General features: G+C 27.5%; 1 protein-coding gene across 1 annotated transcript in view; it reads left to right on the top strand.

Moving 5' to 3' along the window:
• The window catches only part of LOC148238975 (gonadotropin-releasing hormone receptor-like), a 147,411-nt gene extending 131,948 nt beyond the window's left edge, over positions 1-15,463 (top strand). The window contains exons 4-6 of the mRNA XM_088198503.1: positions 2,127-2,314; positions 11,046-11,164; positions 14,284-15,463. Coding sequence (XP_088054629.1) covers positions 2,127-2,314; positions 11,046-11,164; positions 14,284-14,575 — 599 coding nt within the window. The 3' untranslated portion in view covers positions 14,576-15,463. The remainder of the gene's footprint in view (positions 1-2,126; positions 2,315-11,045; positions 11,165-14,283) is intronic.
• The last annotated feature ends 834 nt before the right edge of the window (positions 15,464-16,297 follow it).

Consider the following 16,297-nt stretch of genomic DNA (forward strand, 5'->3'; position numbering starts at 1 on the left):
GCATGCCCGTCGTACGTTTCTCGTTCAACTTTTAACTGATTAAATCTTATAGTTGAAAAGTTATAATGTAATGTGCTTTTATAGTGGTTTAAAAATATACTTAAGCGGGAACTTTACACCGATTAATTAACATATTAAATTTATAATAAATAACCTAATATTTACAACATAAAACTTTGACTAATTTGACGAATGTTAATATGTGCGGTTAATACAAAATTATAGCGCCGCTTTACGTTATCTAAGCCAAACCACATTACGTAAGTAAGCAAACGTAGAAGTGTTTGAATAATTTATTGGTTTTCGAACGAAAGCTTATATACATATATATGTATATAAGGGTCTGTTCAAAAAGCTGTTGATTTTGAATATCTTTTAATTATTTTATATTTATCTAAAATACTTTTATTCAGTCTAGTTACAGTTATGCCAAAAAACGTAATGTTTCAATATAGTCTTAATAATCATATACATATATTTTTCAGTTTTGTCCTGATAGTGAACATAATCAGTTTTCCCATAAAGGTTACATCGCAAATCCGAAAAGAGTAAATTGACATTATTTGGATAATGAAGCGAGATTCATTGGCGCATAAATATATAAATATAATCGAGTTTTCTTTTATTTTTCTATAACCTAATGTATAAAACTGTGGCCATGATTTATTTGTTGTATATAAACCACATTAGTTAAAAGTTCGGTAACTTTTTGAGCAGCCTACGTATTTATGTATGTAGTATATGCGTTTAATGTTTTTCTGTCAATTTAATTACGGCCATCTATTCGCCAACGTTGGCCATTTTAATCCATTACCAAGCATCTGGAGTTTTACCCAGTGAGAGTAAGTAGCAAGATGTAAACCGAAGGGTTGCACCTTAAATCGCGGGCTTTTCTCGTTCATCAGACCGTGTAGTATAAACTTTACTTAAACTCCATGACACTTGCCAAAGAGCTTAGAGCTTTCATTCAATTCCCGGCTTGATTCAATATATTGCTGCAAATGTCAGAGAACACTTTTTTTTATCATGGTTCAAATGTCTGTGTCAATTTCATATTATATTAACGATCTACGGGTATCTTTGAGTTAAAAGTTTTTAACGTAAACTTCGACGATTAAAAGTGAGATTGTTTACAAACTTTTAAACAAAGTAATACTATACTACAGCTAAACCACAAAATATTGTGTTCGTGACCCATTTTTATAAATAAAGTTGTAACTGAAATATTATCGTAAACTATGTTTTATTAAAATTTATTATTGTAGTGAAATTGACTATGACTTTTTTCCAGTACCAGTGATTTTCATAGATGCTAATTAATATTTTAACTTTAGCATGTAAATTTCTAATATTAATTTTTTACCGAAAAAAAATTGTCTAGTCAAAATATACGTGAAACTGCATTTTTGTGTTGAACGATTATAAATTACATTAAAATTACAGTAATAATTATAAGCTTATTAATAAAAATTATACACAATGGTCAGCAATAGTTTCTTAAAATAATTGCCTCAATTATTATTACAAAACTATATATAAGTTAATTTTGCTGATAGGATAAATTTACTAATGTTAAAACGGTAATTAAGTACTAACTTGAAAAAAATCATAAAAAAAATTTCCCCAGCCTATTTTAAAATTTATTTACTGCTGTTTTTCTCAATTTTTAAATATATTGTATTTACTGTATTAATACTATAATTGATCCATTAGGTTACATTTGAGTATTTATTATTATATTTTTGACCAGCTGTGATTTGCTAAGGAACACGTCGTTGCTAAAAGTACAAAAATATAATAAATGTGAATATTAATTTGTATTTAAACTTTCCATGTTTTGGGCTGTTGTGCCAAGTAGTTCCGCTACTGTTGCCTGTTTAGCCATTTTCCGGAATTCCGAGGATTCCTCTGACGCCTCTGGAATAAATATATCTCAACACCGTTTCAAATTAACACCAGCCCGAGAGATCTTTCGTTGAAAGTTTGCTCTTAGACTTTTTGCTTATTCACTTCAATGCAAGTCACGTTCGTGCCAGGGTTGTTTTATTGAAAAATTGTATTCTTTGCAAGCCACCCTGATACTGTTTTATTAATACGTTTGCATTTCGCCATTGTGTTTTCAACAGGAAGCGAGAAAGTCTTCAAAGCCGAGGTCATGGGAAGAAGACCGGACCTGAACAGAAGGAGGTTAATTCACCGTGCAAAGATGAAGTCGCTGAGAATATCCGTCGTTATTGTGGTGGCTTTCGTGGTTTGGTGGACACCTTATTACACCATGATGATCATATTCATGTTCCTCGAGCCGGATAAACACGTAAGTTTATATATTTTTATCACGTCCAATAAAAATATTATTATACACATATAAAGGTCAAGAAAAATGTGATATTTATATTATTACACACACTATTACGTATATAGATAACTGTATAACAATATAAATATTTACTATCTAAGATATATTATGATTGATGTGTTAATAGGATGGTTCAAGGAAAATTAGTCGTTTTTAAAAGCGATTTATCAAGATTAAGTCAAAAGACTAACTAAATTAATTTATAACAATTCTTCAATTAACACACATCAATCATTCTATTTTAAAGAGAGTTAAATATTTTTTTCTAATATAACTGTATTCATAATTTATTTGCCATCATCCTATTCAAAATTTTATCCTAAATGTATATTGCAGAAAAATGCTTATACAAGTGATAGTGCTAAATAAAAAAGAACCAGGGTGATATTTTATTTTTAAATCCCCAATTAACTGGTTTTGTTATTTAAAAAATATATGTCCAAATCTTCAAGTATTTATGAAAAAAAAATTAAAAATCAAATGCTATTTAATAAATATTTTTACTTCTTGAAATTATGGGGTTTTATATTTCATCAAAACTTAAATTCAATATCCATTGAGCGACACCAGATTTTTTTACGAGCATCACACTTACACAGTCGCTAGTAAAAGCCACAAGCTTTTTTTGTAACTACCCATTGTCAAATCCATGTATACTAAGACAAGTTTCTATAATTTTGTTGGCTGTTTGCTCGAGCAATTCTATTAAATCTAAAATCAAATGATGTGGATCTGCGATCAAATTAAATTGAATATACGTAACTAAAGAATAGAGAATATTTATATAATAAGAATGCGAGTCCGTTACGTCACTAGACAATATTAGACTGAAATCTGTAACAGAATTCACTTAACACTTAATCGACGGGTCATTTTTTGCCGCGTGATTTTCGCGCAGCACAGAGTTACATCAATAAAATTATTTTATGAGCGACTTTTTTATTGCATGAAAAATTAATTTTAATATTAAATTTCAATTAACTGCGGTTACAAATCAGAATATGCGGGAATAATGCCAGTTTAAGACACGTTTTATTGTTTTGCTTCGCGCTTGAATGAACTTTTCAGTGACATTTACGATCTCTATGTATAAATTATACAAAGAAATAATTATATTTTCATACCAGCAAAAATACATCGTCGAGTGAGTAACATGCATGTCATACTCAGTTCCCAATCGGTTGTAGTCGCCAAATGTCAGACAAGAGATCAGATTTTTTATGATATTTTTTGCATTCTTGTAATTTCCGTCCACTGACATATTTAATATCAAAATATATTTTAATGTACATGAAAATAAATTCCATTTCAATAAAAGTGCCAGGGAGGCGACCTGGCACAAAAATAAGTTCCAAGGCAACGCCCTGGCCCCACTATTATTAACGCTAAATCTATGTATACATCTTATAATTTATTAGCAATTTTATGTAATATAAACTGGGATCTTTTAAAGTATTATAAAGTATTTTTTACAAACTTAAAAACTATTTTTTATGGCGTGATTGCGTGTTATGTAAAATCAATATTGTGTTAAATTTATTTTGCAAATTAAATATTTATATTTTTCATTATTTTGGATAAATAAACCGTCCTAAAAAAATCATGAAATATTAAATTTTATTGTTTTAAATAAATTTGATTGTAGTTTTGGATATGTCTTTAATAGAATATATCTAAAAATGAAAGTACCTATACTAGATATGTATTATTTTGCCAAAACTACAATGTAAGACAATCAAATATCAACTAGTTGCATCATATTAGTAACAATGAAATGCCCGATCACACGACTAGTCTCTGATCTTTGATTTGTGTGCTTTTTATTTTTCTGAGATATATGTACATGTATCTATTTAATAAATCATACAAATTCAATTGATCTTATTGAATTGTTTACTATCTAATAAATTTAATTAATTTATAGACTCCTGACCTTTTGTCACGAGCATGCCTCAAGCCCTTCTTTATTATTTAGCTATTATTTTATCAATGGTACAATTCCCTTATATAATTAACTAGCGTTCCGTACCCTACGTTGCCCGGAATTAAGATTAACGCAAATAAAGCTATGAGAGACCCGTTCTTGTTATATGTATTTTACATCTACATGAAATATATACAATATATCATAAAATAGTTCCTTTAAAAAGTAAACAAAAATTATTTTAATGCAATTGAAATGTTTTAGGATTTGCACGTTGAAAACAGACTAATAATATATAGATCAACATGTTGAAAAATACGTCTAGATTAAAGCGAATGGGTAAATAAATATTTAATGGGTAATATACTGATGGCATTCAATATTATACACATGTATAGTGAAAAAAAAGGTTTTTCCAAGGGAGATAAAGGGGGTGTATTATTGAATTATAAAGATTATAGATTCATAAAGACAATCGGGGGAAAAGGAGGTACGTGCAATTTTACTAATTGTTCACAACATCAGAGTAAATGGCTTTCAACCGTTTTTCCTTTAGCTTATGCTATTTTGCAATAAAAAATATTCATTTGTTTTGAATGAGATTCCGATTTTAAATATGATACAATTCAATATGTTTATAAAACATTTTATCTTTATTTTTATTGCATATTTATTTTCAAACATACGCAAATTAAAAAATGAAGTGGGCAATAAAATCAGACGATTCATTGAAGTAAATTTGCCTGACATTTGCTTTATGATTACAAGTATTAAGAAATATGTAGCAGTTAGATCTGACTGGCAATGACGTTGCATGCCGTCCATTTTTTTTGCCATAGCAAATTGCTGCTCTAATTCTAATTCATATCTAGCGGCGAAACTTTTTAAGACAAATATTTATTACATTTCTAAATCAAAAATAGTATTTTTACATCGTAACATAGACAAGCACAGATGACTTTTATAAAAGCATTAATCGCTTATAGTTACTCGGTTGTGATCTTTTTATTTTTATTTCGAAAAATGTTTCATGTAGTTGAAAATATTTTTTTGATCTTTTTAGAAAAATATATTATTAAATATGTTACGCAATGGTAGAGAAGTGTTATCCGTGAGTATGTCTCCGAAGTGAGTTTGCTCTGGATTCCAGCCGTCGAGCTGGACCAGTGTATGCGAAGAGAGAAGCGGCAGCTTCTGCGATATTCGCTGGGCTAAAGTTGAGTCGGTCTCCTATTGTTATCCAACTTGGAGGGCTTTTAAAAATATGAGGCCTTGAACACCGATGTGAATATTCAAGTGTGAATACCAGTAATGTCTCAGACGAAGTGTCCGAGTTGAAGTGATTCTTGGGTGCTCGCGTTACAATATTATATCACCGTCTATGATATATTTTATTGCCCACCCCTATTTCGGTATGACGACAGTTGACGACGGTATGGCGAGTTGTATTTAATAAATTGCCGTAAACCAAAAAACAAATTACGATCGGCCGTTTTAAGAATAAACCCAAATGCACAGATTATCTTTTCTCATGGCGTTGGATATTTTAAACCTTTCTGATTTATGACATAAACGCATAAACCTTAAACTTAAGGGATGCTTTTCACGAAACTTTTTAGCAAGTCGAACTGGCCTTTATATGATTAATTAATTTTTATGATGAACCCGATAAACGCATATATTTCTAATTTAATTTATATTTTCACAATAAGGACCATTATTGCTTACTAAATGGTACAGATTTAAACTTAAGTTTCCATAAAAAAAACTGTTATTTTAAATGTTCTCCAAGATTAAGACAACATAAATTTAAATACTAGAATGAATTTAAACTCTTTTATTTTGTAATAACGTTTAAAGAACATATAATTTGCATGACAATTAAAGTTCATTTTAATCATGTTTTTGTGTCATATGTAATGTTTCATCATGAAAACAATGCATGTTATTAGGTTGAAAAACTTTGGTAAAGTAAATATTTATTATTTTATATTATATCATGAAATTTACATATTTTAATAGTTATTAAATACGAATGTCTTATATGTAATTATTATTAATAAAATCAATAGAGGATAAACGTTTCTCAACTTCTATATAATTTGTGGTCTATCACATGTTTAGATTTAAGACAAACTCTTCAATTATGACAAAAGGTTCGGGTTTTAAAAATAAACCGGACTTAATACATTAATATGATATAAAAAAATACACACAGGCTGAAAACAATGGACTGAAATTAATCAGTCTGGGCACGAGAATAGATTACGATACAAAATGATTTGTTTGAGCTTTCAAAGTAGAACATCACGGGTAATTTTAATATCTCAAAATTTATTACCACTATCTGACCACGGATCTAAATGGGATTTGTGTGCTTGCATGTGACTGCATATTTTATCAACGTCTGGGGTAAACTTTATTAATGAGAAATTCTCAACATTCTGTATTTTTGTAATAAACGTTCTAAAATTAAAATTGTTTAATAATCATTATATCACCATTAAGTATAAATTTAAATCGTATTATACAAATGTCAACTGTCATTTAAAATATTATTTCACTCCAAGGTTGTTTTATATTTATCTCGTCAACTTTATTACTACATTAAAAAATATTCGTTCTTTCATCTCGAAAACTAATCTTACAGATCCGAAATAATATTCATGATCACGACCTTGTCATTCAACGAACCCGTAAAATTGCTGTTGAATCACACTTTATGAAACAAATTAAACTAATTTACAACTCTCCGTTTAATGTGATTCCGATTAAAACTTAATTTATTTTTTGTTTGCAAAAAGTGTTTAACGATTTTAGCAATACAGCAAAGTATTATTTTTTATAAATATTTATAGTATTAACGAAATATTAATTATGTATAAAATACATATTATATACGTGTGTATATATTTAAATGAATTTAAATTATGTATGTTAATGTATATAGTAAAATATTTACATATTAGTTTTTTTACGCATTGTACTTGTAATACTTTTTATTACAAATACCATTTAAAAATATTCATTTTGCATCACTTAAACATCTTTTAATGATACAAAAAGCCTTTTAATTTATTTTTTATATATGAATATTAATACTTTTTTTTATATATATATTATATATATATGTATATTGATAAAAATAAAAGATTATCCAAAATAAAACCTTGCAGTATATTATACAAAATATAGTTTTAATGTGACATCTTCTGATTTATCAAATGTCTGAAAGCAATCAACGGTGGAAAGATTTTAATCGTTTTATATTAATCCAGCCACACCATTAAATTTGTTTTTTCTAAAAATAAAAAACCGCATCTGACCATAATCATTAAACGATTTAAGTTATTTACATATAATGTAAATTGCATAATCAAATGTGATCTCAGAGATTATCTCGACTTAACCCTCCAATGTAAAAAAACACTGGGAGGCAATCCGAATACTGAGCCTGAACTTAGTGCATTTTTGATATTCAAGAGTTGCCCTTGAGCAATGCGATATCGAGAATTGACAAGGTCATATTATTGGTCGGGTGATGTTTTGTTGAGCTTAGAAATTATACTACTGTTTAGGTATTATTTACGTAATTAAAAACTGTCATCCCGAATCGATTCCAATGCAAGTGCCTGGTAATAAAGATAAATTCTCAAGTCCAAACACAGCATCGAGATCACTCCGAAACAACTCATATCCGAGAGAATTATACCCGGTGGAAATAATTATTATTTTATTTTTATTTTTTATTTGTTTCGTGACGGTTTCGAGGATATTTATGTCAGGGCAGATACGCGCGTGCCTAATATATTTTGTCACTTGGCCTTGAGAGTCGGTTCTTCCGAAGTCCGGTATGTAAACGCTTATGTGAGGCTTAAGAAAAGTTTCGGTAACTACGATATTGTACTCACTGATTAACAGCTTCAACTCGCCGATTTTATTTCGGATTCCATAAGTATTCCATGTCAATATATTGATAACCAATTTAAAAGAGGACATTATGATGGCGTCTCCATTTTGTTGGCGCGCCTGTCGGCCTTCACCCTAATCTCCTGGAGCACCATCAGCATCTTATGGAGATCCGATATGGACTTGGGTTCTGAGAAGGTTTCTTTGGAATGCTTTGTTAGCGGTCTCAGCAAACAATATATAATAATAGAACATTATTCATTCAAATTTTGCTATAAACATAGATTGCTTAACATACGTTATATTACATACATAACACTTCCAAATTCAAATTGAAAAAAAAAGTAATTTATAATTGCTGGAACTTTTTTCTAAAAAGTTATATTTTAAAAAATCAATGCAACTAGTGTTTCATATTTCATAGAAATTCGATTTTTTATGTTAAATTGTTATAAGCAATATATGTATGTATTCATATCATATATGATTTATTCAATAAAACATTTAAATATGTATATGTTCTATGAAATATGTCGACACTGAAAATTTTATAAATATGATTTTATGATTTTTTCTTTAAAAAATAGATTTAGAAGTTAAAATTTTAAAGATGTATAGGTGTATAGTTATTTAAACGAAACTTTAAAATACACTAAAATATAAATCAGATTTTTAATATGAATTTATTTGAATGTTGATACCAAAAAAGTATATAATATAAAAAATATTTATAATTATCCAAATATGTTTAATTATATAATATAATATTATTACCTAATTATTAATATTGATATTGCGTTTTATTAAAAGAATACAGATATATTTAGAATTGCATTTGGGTAACAAAAAGCGGAGGTTCAATAAAAAATATCAGTAAGAATAGCGGGAGGAGCTCCTAAACTTCAACCGTCAGATTAAAATTTCGATTAAAATTAATACTTCTAAATAAATTTATTGTTTGTTACATTACTATTATGGTTTAAGAATTTATCAGATTAACGGATAAACAATCTAATATTATGTATTTTAATAAAATTGTATGTAGAAAAGATTTAATTTTAGTCATAATATATCAATTTTAAAGTCCACAGTCAAGAATAAATTTTGCCATAAAACCAAAGTGAAACAGAAAAATCGCAAATCAATATTTCAGAATTACTTTTGTTTCATCTTTTGTCCATGAGCGTGAGACAATTTTAATATTTGTATATAAATAAGCTCAAAAAACACGTGAAATGGCTTACTCGTCCCAAAATATTGTTGTAACAATAATGTGTTTCTATAACGAGTCAAAGGATTCACTACAACTTTATTATATTGTCAGCTATCGTTACTTATAAACTTGAAATTATCATAAACGTGTGTATTTTTTGCAAATACTCGCATTTATATATTTTTATTAAACGGCAAATGTTTGAGAATGCCGAAACGAAATGTGTCATAAAACTTATATTGTGAAACAATGCTTTCGGACTGTTAAATAAAGATTTCCTCTCCCTTTTCAATACATCGCTCTCATTACCCACTTAATCTCTAAATGGGGTTTTCGAAAGAAAGGAATAGCCGGATAATTGTGCAACTTTAAAATTGTGTGTGATATATATTTCATATGGTGAAAGCGAATATTATATTGCAATTAAAATAACAACGTATTCGGTTCTTTCAAAAAAGTATGTAAATATTAGTATAATATGATAACCTTATGATTAATATGCCTTCGAGGAAAGTAAATAGTAACACATGTCTTTTTGGTCCACTTTATTAGGTGGGTTTAAATTTGTATGAATCTGGCAGAATATCCCGGAAATATTTTGGATTTTTTTTATTGTTTTCGTTTACCAGGAAAAAAATTTCGAACGAATAAACCAACAAATTGTGTCTGCTTTCAAAATATTATTTTTTTGAGAAAATAAAAATTTATATACATTTATGTTAATTTTAACTTTTGTTATTTTTACTTTGTGTTTTTTATTTTTAATTAAATTTATTTTTTTAATAATTTTAACAATTTTTTCTCCTAATTTAATTTCATTTTTGGGCTAAAAATGTAAAACAAATAATACTATTATTTACAAATAACACTAGAAAGAGATATTTATACAGCAATAGTTTAAAAAAAGTTACTTCAAACGTTAACATTTCGCAAAAATAGTTTAATTAAACACAGACAAATAAAAGTGTTTAGTTACTTCGGTCCAGTGAAGTTGTTTGAATTTTATGACGTACACAAGTTAACATGTACATATCAATTAAATCACATTAGTATACATCATTTTATAATTTTTATTTATATTTATTATATAATATCGCAAAAAATATTTTGTAAAAATATATACATATATATTACAACCAATGATGTTAAATTATTTTTTGCACATTACTCAAACGTGGGTAAATGTGCCGTGTTTGATATTGATTCTAAATGTCACATATGTCTGATTTAATATATAGCCAATTTATTATATAATATGACAGATTTAATATATGTATATGTCTGATTTAATATTGCTTCGATTTCATACTTCATGTAATATATAATAATATATTTTTTTATTCTGAATTTAACACATTCAATACATTTTTATTCTCAGCGGATTTAATATATACATACATATGTATTTTGATTCCATAACATACATAAAAAAACAAAACAATGACATTGATAAAAGTTACCCTTTTGCTCTCCTTTCACAACCTTCGTAAATTTTGTACGCTCTGTGTCAATATGTTGTAATATGCCATTTAAAATTATGTCATTTATCATTTTAAATATGTAGTGATTTTTATGATTTATTATTGATCTTTAGATCGGAAATTTATGAATCTTTACTAATATATATTTCTTATACATTTCAGTTGAGTGAAAACCTTCAGTCTGGCATATTCTTCTTTGGTATGTCAAACAGTCTGGTAAATCCACTTATTTACGGAGCTTTCCAACTGTGTCCAGGTCGTCGTCGTCGCGGCAGCACAAGGTACTTACAGTTTCATAGTAGACTCGACTCATTCAACGTATGGTTGCAGTCAATTTTGCATAATAATAATTTCGAAGAGATAAACGTTTGACAATTATAAGATCGTCCGGAACTAACAACAACATGCCTATTAACAATAATTCTAATAAGCTTATCAACGACGACCCACGCGAGGTCTGTAAGTCATTTTTTGATGAATTTATTATAATACAATAACGCACAACTTGTCAAATAGATGTCAAATAGTTATTTGCAATTGCAATTCACTGAGTGAAACTTTTGAAGTTACAAATAATAACGCTCTAATTTATTTAGTGCTGCTATCTGTCAATGGTGAGTGTTAACATTTATTTATTATATATTTTTATTCGAGACTCCAACCATATAGATTAAACGGAGCTAAGACTTAAACCAATATGAAAATCTTATTCAATACTTATTATAAAATAAAGAAATAGGGAACGCATTCAATTCAATGTTTGGTGAATATTCCGGACACGAAATTTGCGGACAGATTTTTGCGGACACTGATTATTCCGGACAAAAATATTTTTTTGTAAGTATTTAATAAATTTGTCTTTACGTGAATATAATAATAATATAATAATAATGAGGATGAAATAAAAAGCAACACATTTGTGTTTTACATAAAAGTTTTGAGAAGTTCCAATTTTATAAACATAAAGCCAAATTTTATATATATAATTTTTTGTTCAAAATATTTTATGTCCGGAATAATCAGTGTCCCTAAATTTCCTGTCCACAAAAATCAATGATAATTTCGGGAATTATTAAAAATATTTTTTATTAATTTTAGATACTCGAAAATTATAACTACTAATTTTCATTGCTAAACAGCCGTTTAAAAATATAGAAGATTACATAAATATAACTCATTTTTTTACTAATTAAAAATATATTTTAATTAAAATAAATAATAAATATAATATAATCTAATCGCAAATATTGCTGAAAATTTTATATATTTTATAAAAATAAATTGAATATTGTTACATATACAGACCCTCAGGCAAGAACATTTTAACTGACATAATCTGGTTTAATGATACTTAGACATTTTTAAATTGACCTGCATTTTCATAATTCATAACAAATAATTTATTTATTATAAATTTAAAAATACACGACATAAAATATTTTTTTATTAGAATAAAATTAAACTAAAATAATTACTCTTTTACTTAAATCTTCCATGTTTTTCAAGAGCGGAATAGCGTAGTCAGTAACGTCACACACTAATAACTCTAGGGTTGCGGGTTTGAGCCCCGGCAGCGACACTTGAATTTTTATTTTCAAAAAACCGGCCCAAGCTACAGTGACATCTATTGGTTATAAATTATAATACACATAATAATTTTTAAAACTGCAAAGTGACATCTATTAACTATAAAATATAATACACATAATAAATTATATTTAATTAATTAATATAGATATCACTGATTCCGAGACTTTCAATCTGGTGTTTAATAAGTATTTATATCTGATTGATTTACTAAGTTGGTACAGATTTACCCCGTTGTAACGCATTGGGCTTACGCCTGTCAAGTTACAACAGAAGATGTAATAAAATAAATAAATAAATAATGTGCGAATATATTTACAAACATTATTTTCTTAAGCTATGTATTTATCTTTCATAGAAAAAAGTAGTTATATTTATTACACATTCTTGACTTATAAAATTATACATCTTACATTTATTTATTTTGAGAAATATTGATGTGTCCATTTAAAATAACACAAAACTTCTAGTGAATATTTTATCTCATTATTATGTTCTTGTCTTGGTGTTTTTATTTATAAAATAAATAAAAATAAGGTTATTGAATAAAATTATTATTTCACTCGCGGTTTCCTTCATGAGATATTCATGTGAAAATCTGCGTTTTATTGCAAACTTAACTCGTTTATAGCGGAGTTTTTTAATTTTATTATAAATTAATAATGTGGCAGTATTAATATAAACGTCACTGTTAAAAATTCAGTATTTTTCTTTTACGATTATATACACGTAGTGATCTAGAGAGTACATCGTAGTAATTAATTTATTTTCTAGCATGTATAGTTTTTTATAACAGTCGGTTTTATTATTTTATTATGTTTACCATGTAATTATACATAATATGCAGTATTTCTATTTAAATTGTAATACTTTTTACTACAACTTTAAATACTATAATTTAAGATATTTTATACAAATCATATATAATATACTATCTTGCATTACAGTCCTAAAAGTTGTAAGGTGTCTTCGTCATTGGGTCAAACTATTTGTTTTCTTCTTTAATGTTTCACTAGAATTTACTTAGTGTAGTTCTTATTCTCAATTTCAAAGAATCTACGAGGATGAGTCAAAAAATTCTTGTAATTTATTTAACAATAAAATAATGTTGCAATAAAACACACATACTTAAAAGATTAGATCGTTTCGCTTTGAAAAATGCAGACTGTGGAGCAATATGTGAGATGCAATGTCTGTTTGTACTTATTTTCCCCTGAGAGATGAGAACTCATATAAGAACTCGCGTTTTGCAGCTTTCGCGGACAATTTCAGACCTTACTTTAATTCATCAATGAATCTCAATTGATTATATCTCCTAGCTAGATACAAAATAGTGACAGAGCTATGTTGCACAGGGTAGGAGATTATGTCTAGCCTCGGTCTGCGCAGAGTACTTTACTGAGCGAGGGTAGGCTGCCCAAGACCTTTTATTCACTACTGCAGTTTTATAGGATAATAGAGCGGTGTTTTGATCTTTTAATAGCACTTTAGGATTTTATTTGACTCACCCTTGTAAAAACTTCTGAAGTCATATGTCTACAGTTAAAATTACATTAATTTCTACAATATAAATAAATAAAAAGTAACAAACAATAAGCGTTTTATAAAACATTTACTAATCATGCGTTCCCTTTTAAGTTAACCTTATGTATATAATAACAGATATTTATAAAAATAATTATTTAATGCATGAATATCTATAACTAAATAATTAAATAAAAATATATAAATTCTGATATATAGTTTAGCTAGTTTCTATGACTAATGAATAAAAAATATCTAATTTTGATTGTTTTGTTTTTTGCCATTTCAGCAGGGATTTTTCAACTTCTACCAGAATGACGCAAGCTTCTATCTTTAGGAGCAGTACTCGAGCCGGTGATCGAGTCAACACGAGAACAAGGCGTGAAAGCGACTGTGCGCCTGAAGAGTCAGCTCTCGTCTCTCTCGATCGAGACCAAGTTTCGCGTAATAATAGCATAAAGTCAAAGTTGAATAATATCCAAAACAGAATAAACTCTAGTAACGGTGGCATTGTGAGTTCGAATTATAATCATAATCTCCTTCTTGGTGCTCCGAACGGTGGTGCAATAACTAGAGTCTGAGTGTTAGACGGCTTAGTCTATCTATCGTACTATCAAAGTAATTATTACTTGAGTACGCGCATCGAAATGAAGTAAGATGGATGACTAAGCTGGAGATGTAATATATCAATTAATACAATTAAAATAAACTACTACGAGTAACTGTGCCAAATATAATAATTTCACTGTCGTAAAGTATTATGCATTCTATATGACAATATAATAGTTTAACGGGTATAATTTTTTACAGTAACGAAGAAATGCAGCACGTTATAAACTCTCATATCGCATTTAATGTATTGTATGATTTATTTTTTTAATGACAAATGTACAAAAACACGTTTAATAACTGTGATAGATTCACACAAAAAAGTGTTACGCATCAATCAGTTTTTCTAGCAAAATATCTTAATACTGTACAAAAGAAATATTTTTATATGTAGATTTATAGAAGTTATTTGTACTTATGATTCATACAACATTTAAAATACACAAAATAAGAGTTTGTTAAATAAACTTTATATTTTATAAATATTATACTTAGATTGTTTTATATATGAAGACGTTACGAGGATAAAAGAATACATTTTTTTTTATAAATCCATGTTTTAATGCAAAATATATATTTAAATCTATACATAAAACGGAAACTATGTACTACCCTTCTTCTCTAACGTCTTTTTCCTATATATTAGATACTTACAAAGTAGAGTGGGGCAAAAGTTTGCACTTAATTTATAAAAAGAGTCAAAGTTCACTCTTATATATAAAATTGAGTATGATATTTATATATATTTTAAATACATTGAATCTTGTAGATCAATATAAAAAATGCACATTTGCTCGATTGGCAAAGTGTGTATATGATGTATTATACTTTTTTTTAATAAATGTTTGTCACAAATGAAATTGCTTCTACCCTTACATAATGATTCATAACCATATTCTTCAAATAGATATGTATTTTTTTGGTCTTTCAATGAAGAAGATAAGCTTGTAATTATATCTGATCTTGGCCCTTTTTTTGAGTGGCCTGATTTTTATATAAGTAACTGATTTTAATATTGCATATTGCTTTACTCTCGATATGGACCAAAAGTTTTTATGTAGTTATAAAATACAACTTTCAAAATCAGTTAGATAGAAATAATCTTAAACAGACTGTAACTGTATCATACATACGATACCATGCAGATTGATTCAGTATTAATAAAAGTAATTATATATGTACTGCACACTTTTAAACCCACTCTACTACATAAATAAGTATGTATTTATTAAGAACATTATTATAAACCATCATCATTATTATAAAAAGATATTTTACTGGTTTCAGTAAAAATCCTGAATATACATAGAACCTAATTGATAATAAAAATATATTATTTAAAATACAAATGTTTAATCAAAGAATAAAATTTATAGTTAAATTGTTAAAATATATTATAGGTATTTTTTGTGATGTACTCACCAATATATATTAATTGTAATATTTTTGTATAAATGTATATTATATTGTTGTCAGTTTTGTTTGAATTATATACAGAATTCGTCACGGTAGGTAGATTGGGGAATGTGAATAATTTTCTTCCCGGTGTGACCTTAGAAATTTAAACAAAGATATTCAAAACATAAACAAATGATAAGATTTATATAAAAGACAGCTGTATTAAATCATAGAATTGGCTCATGAAAAAAACAAATCAAAATATGATAATGAATAACTTCATGAAAACAAATCTA

Source organism: Plectrocnemia conspersa, unplaced genomic scaffold, assembly GCF_051122295.1.
Source record: "Plectrocnemia conspersa isolate PC_06_02 unplaced genomic scaffold, ASM5112229v1 ptg000001l, whole genome shotgun sequence".
Lineage (NCBI taxonomy): Eukaryota > Metazoa > Arthropoda > Insecta > Trichoptera > Polycentropodidae > Plectrocnemia > Plectrocnemia conspersa.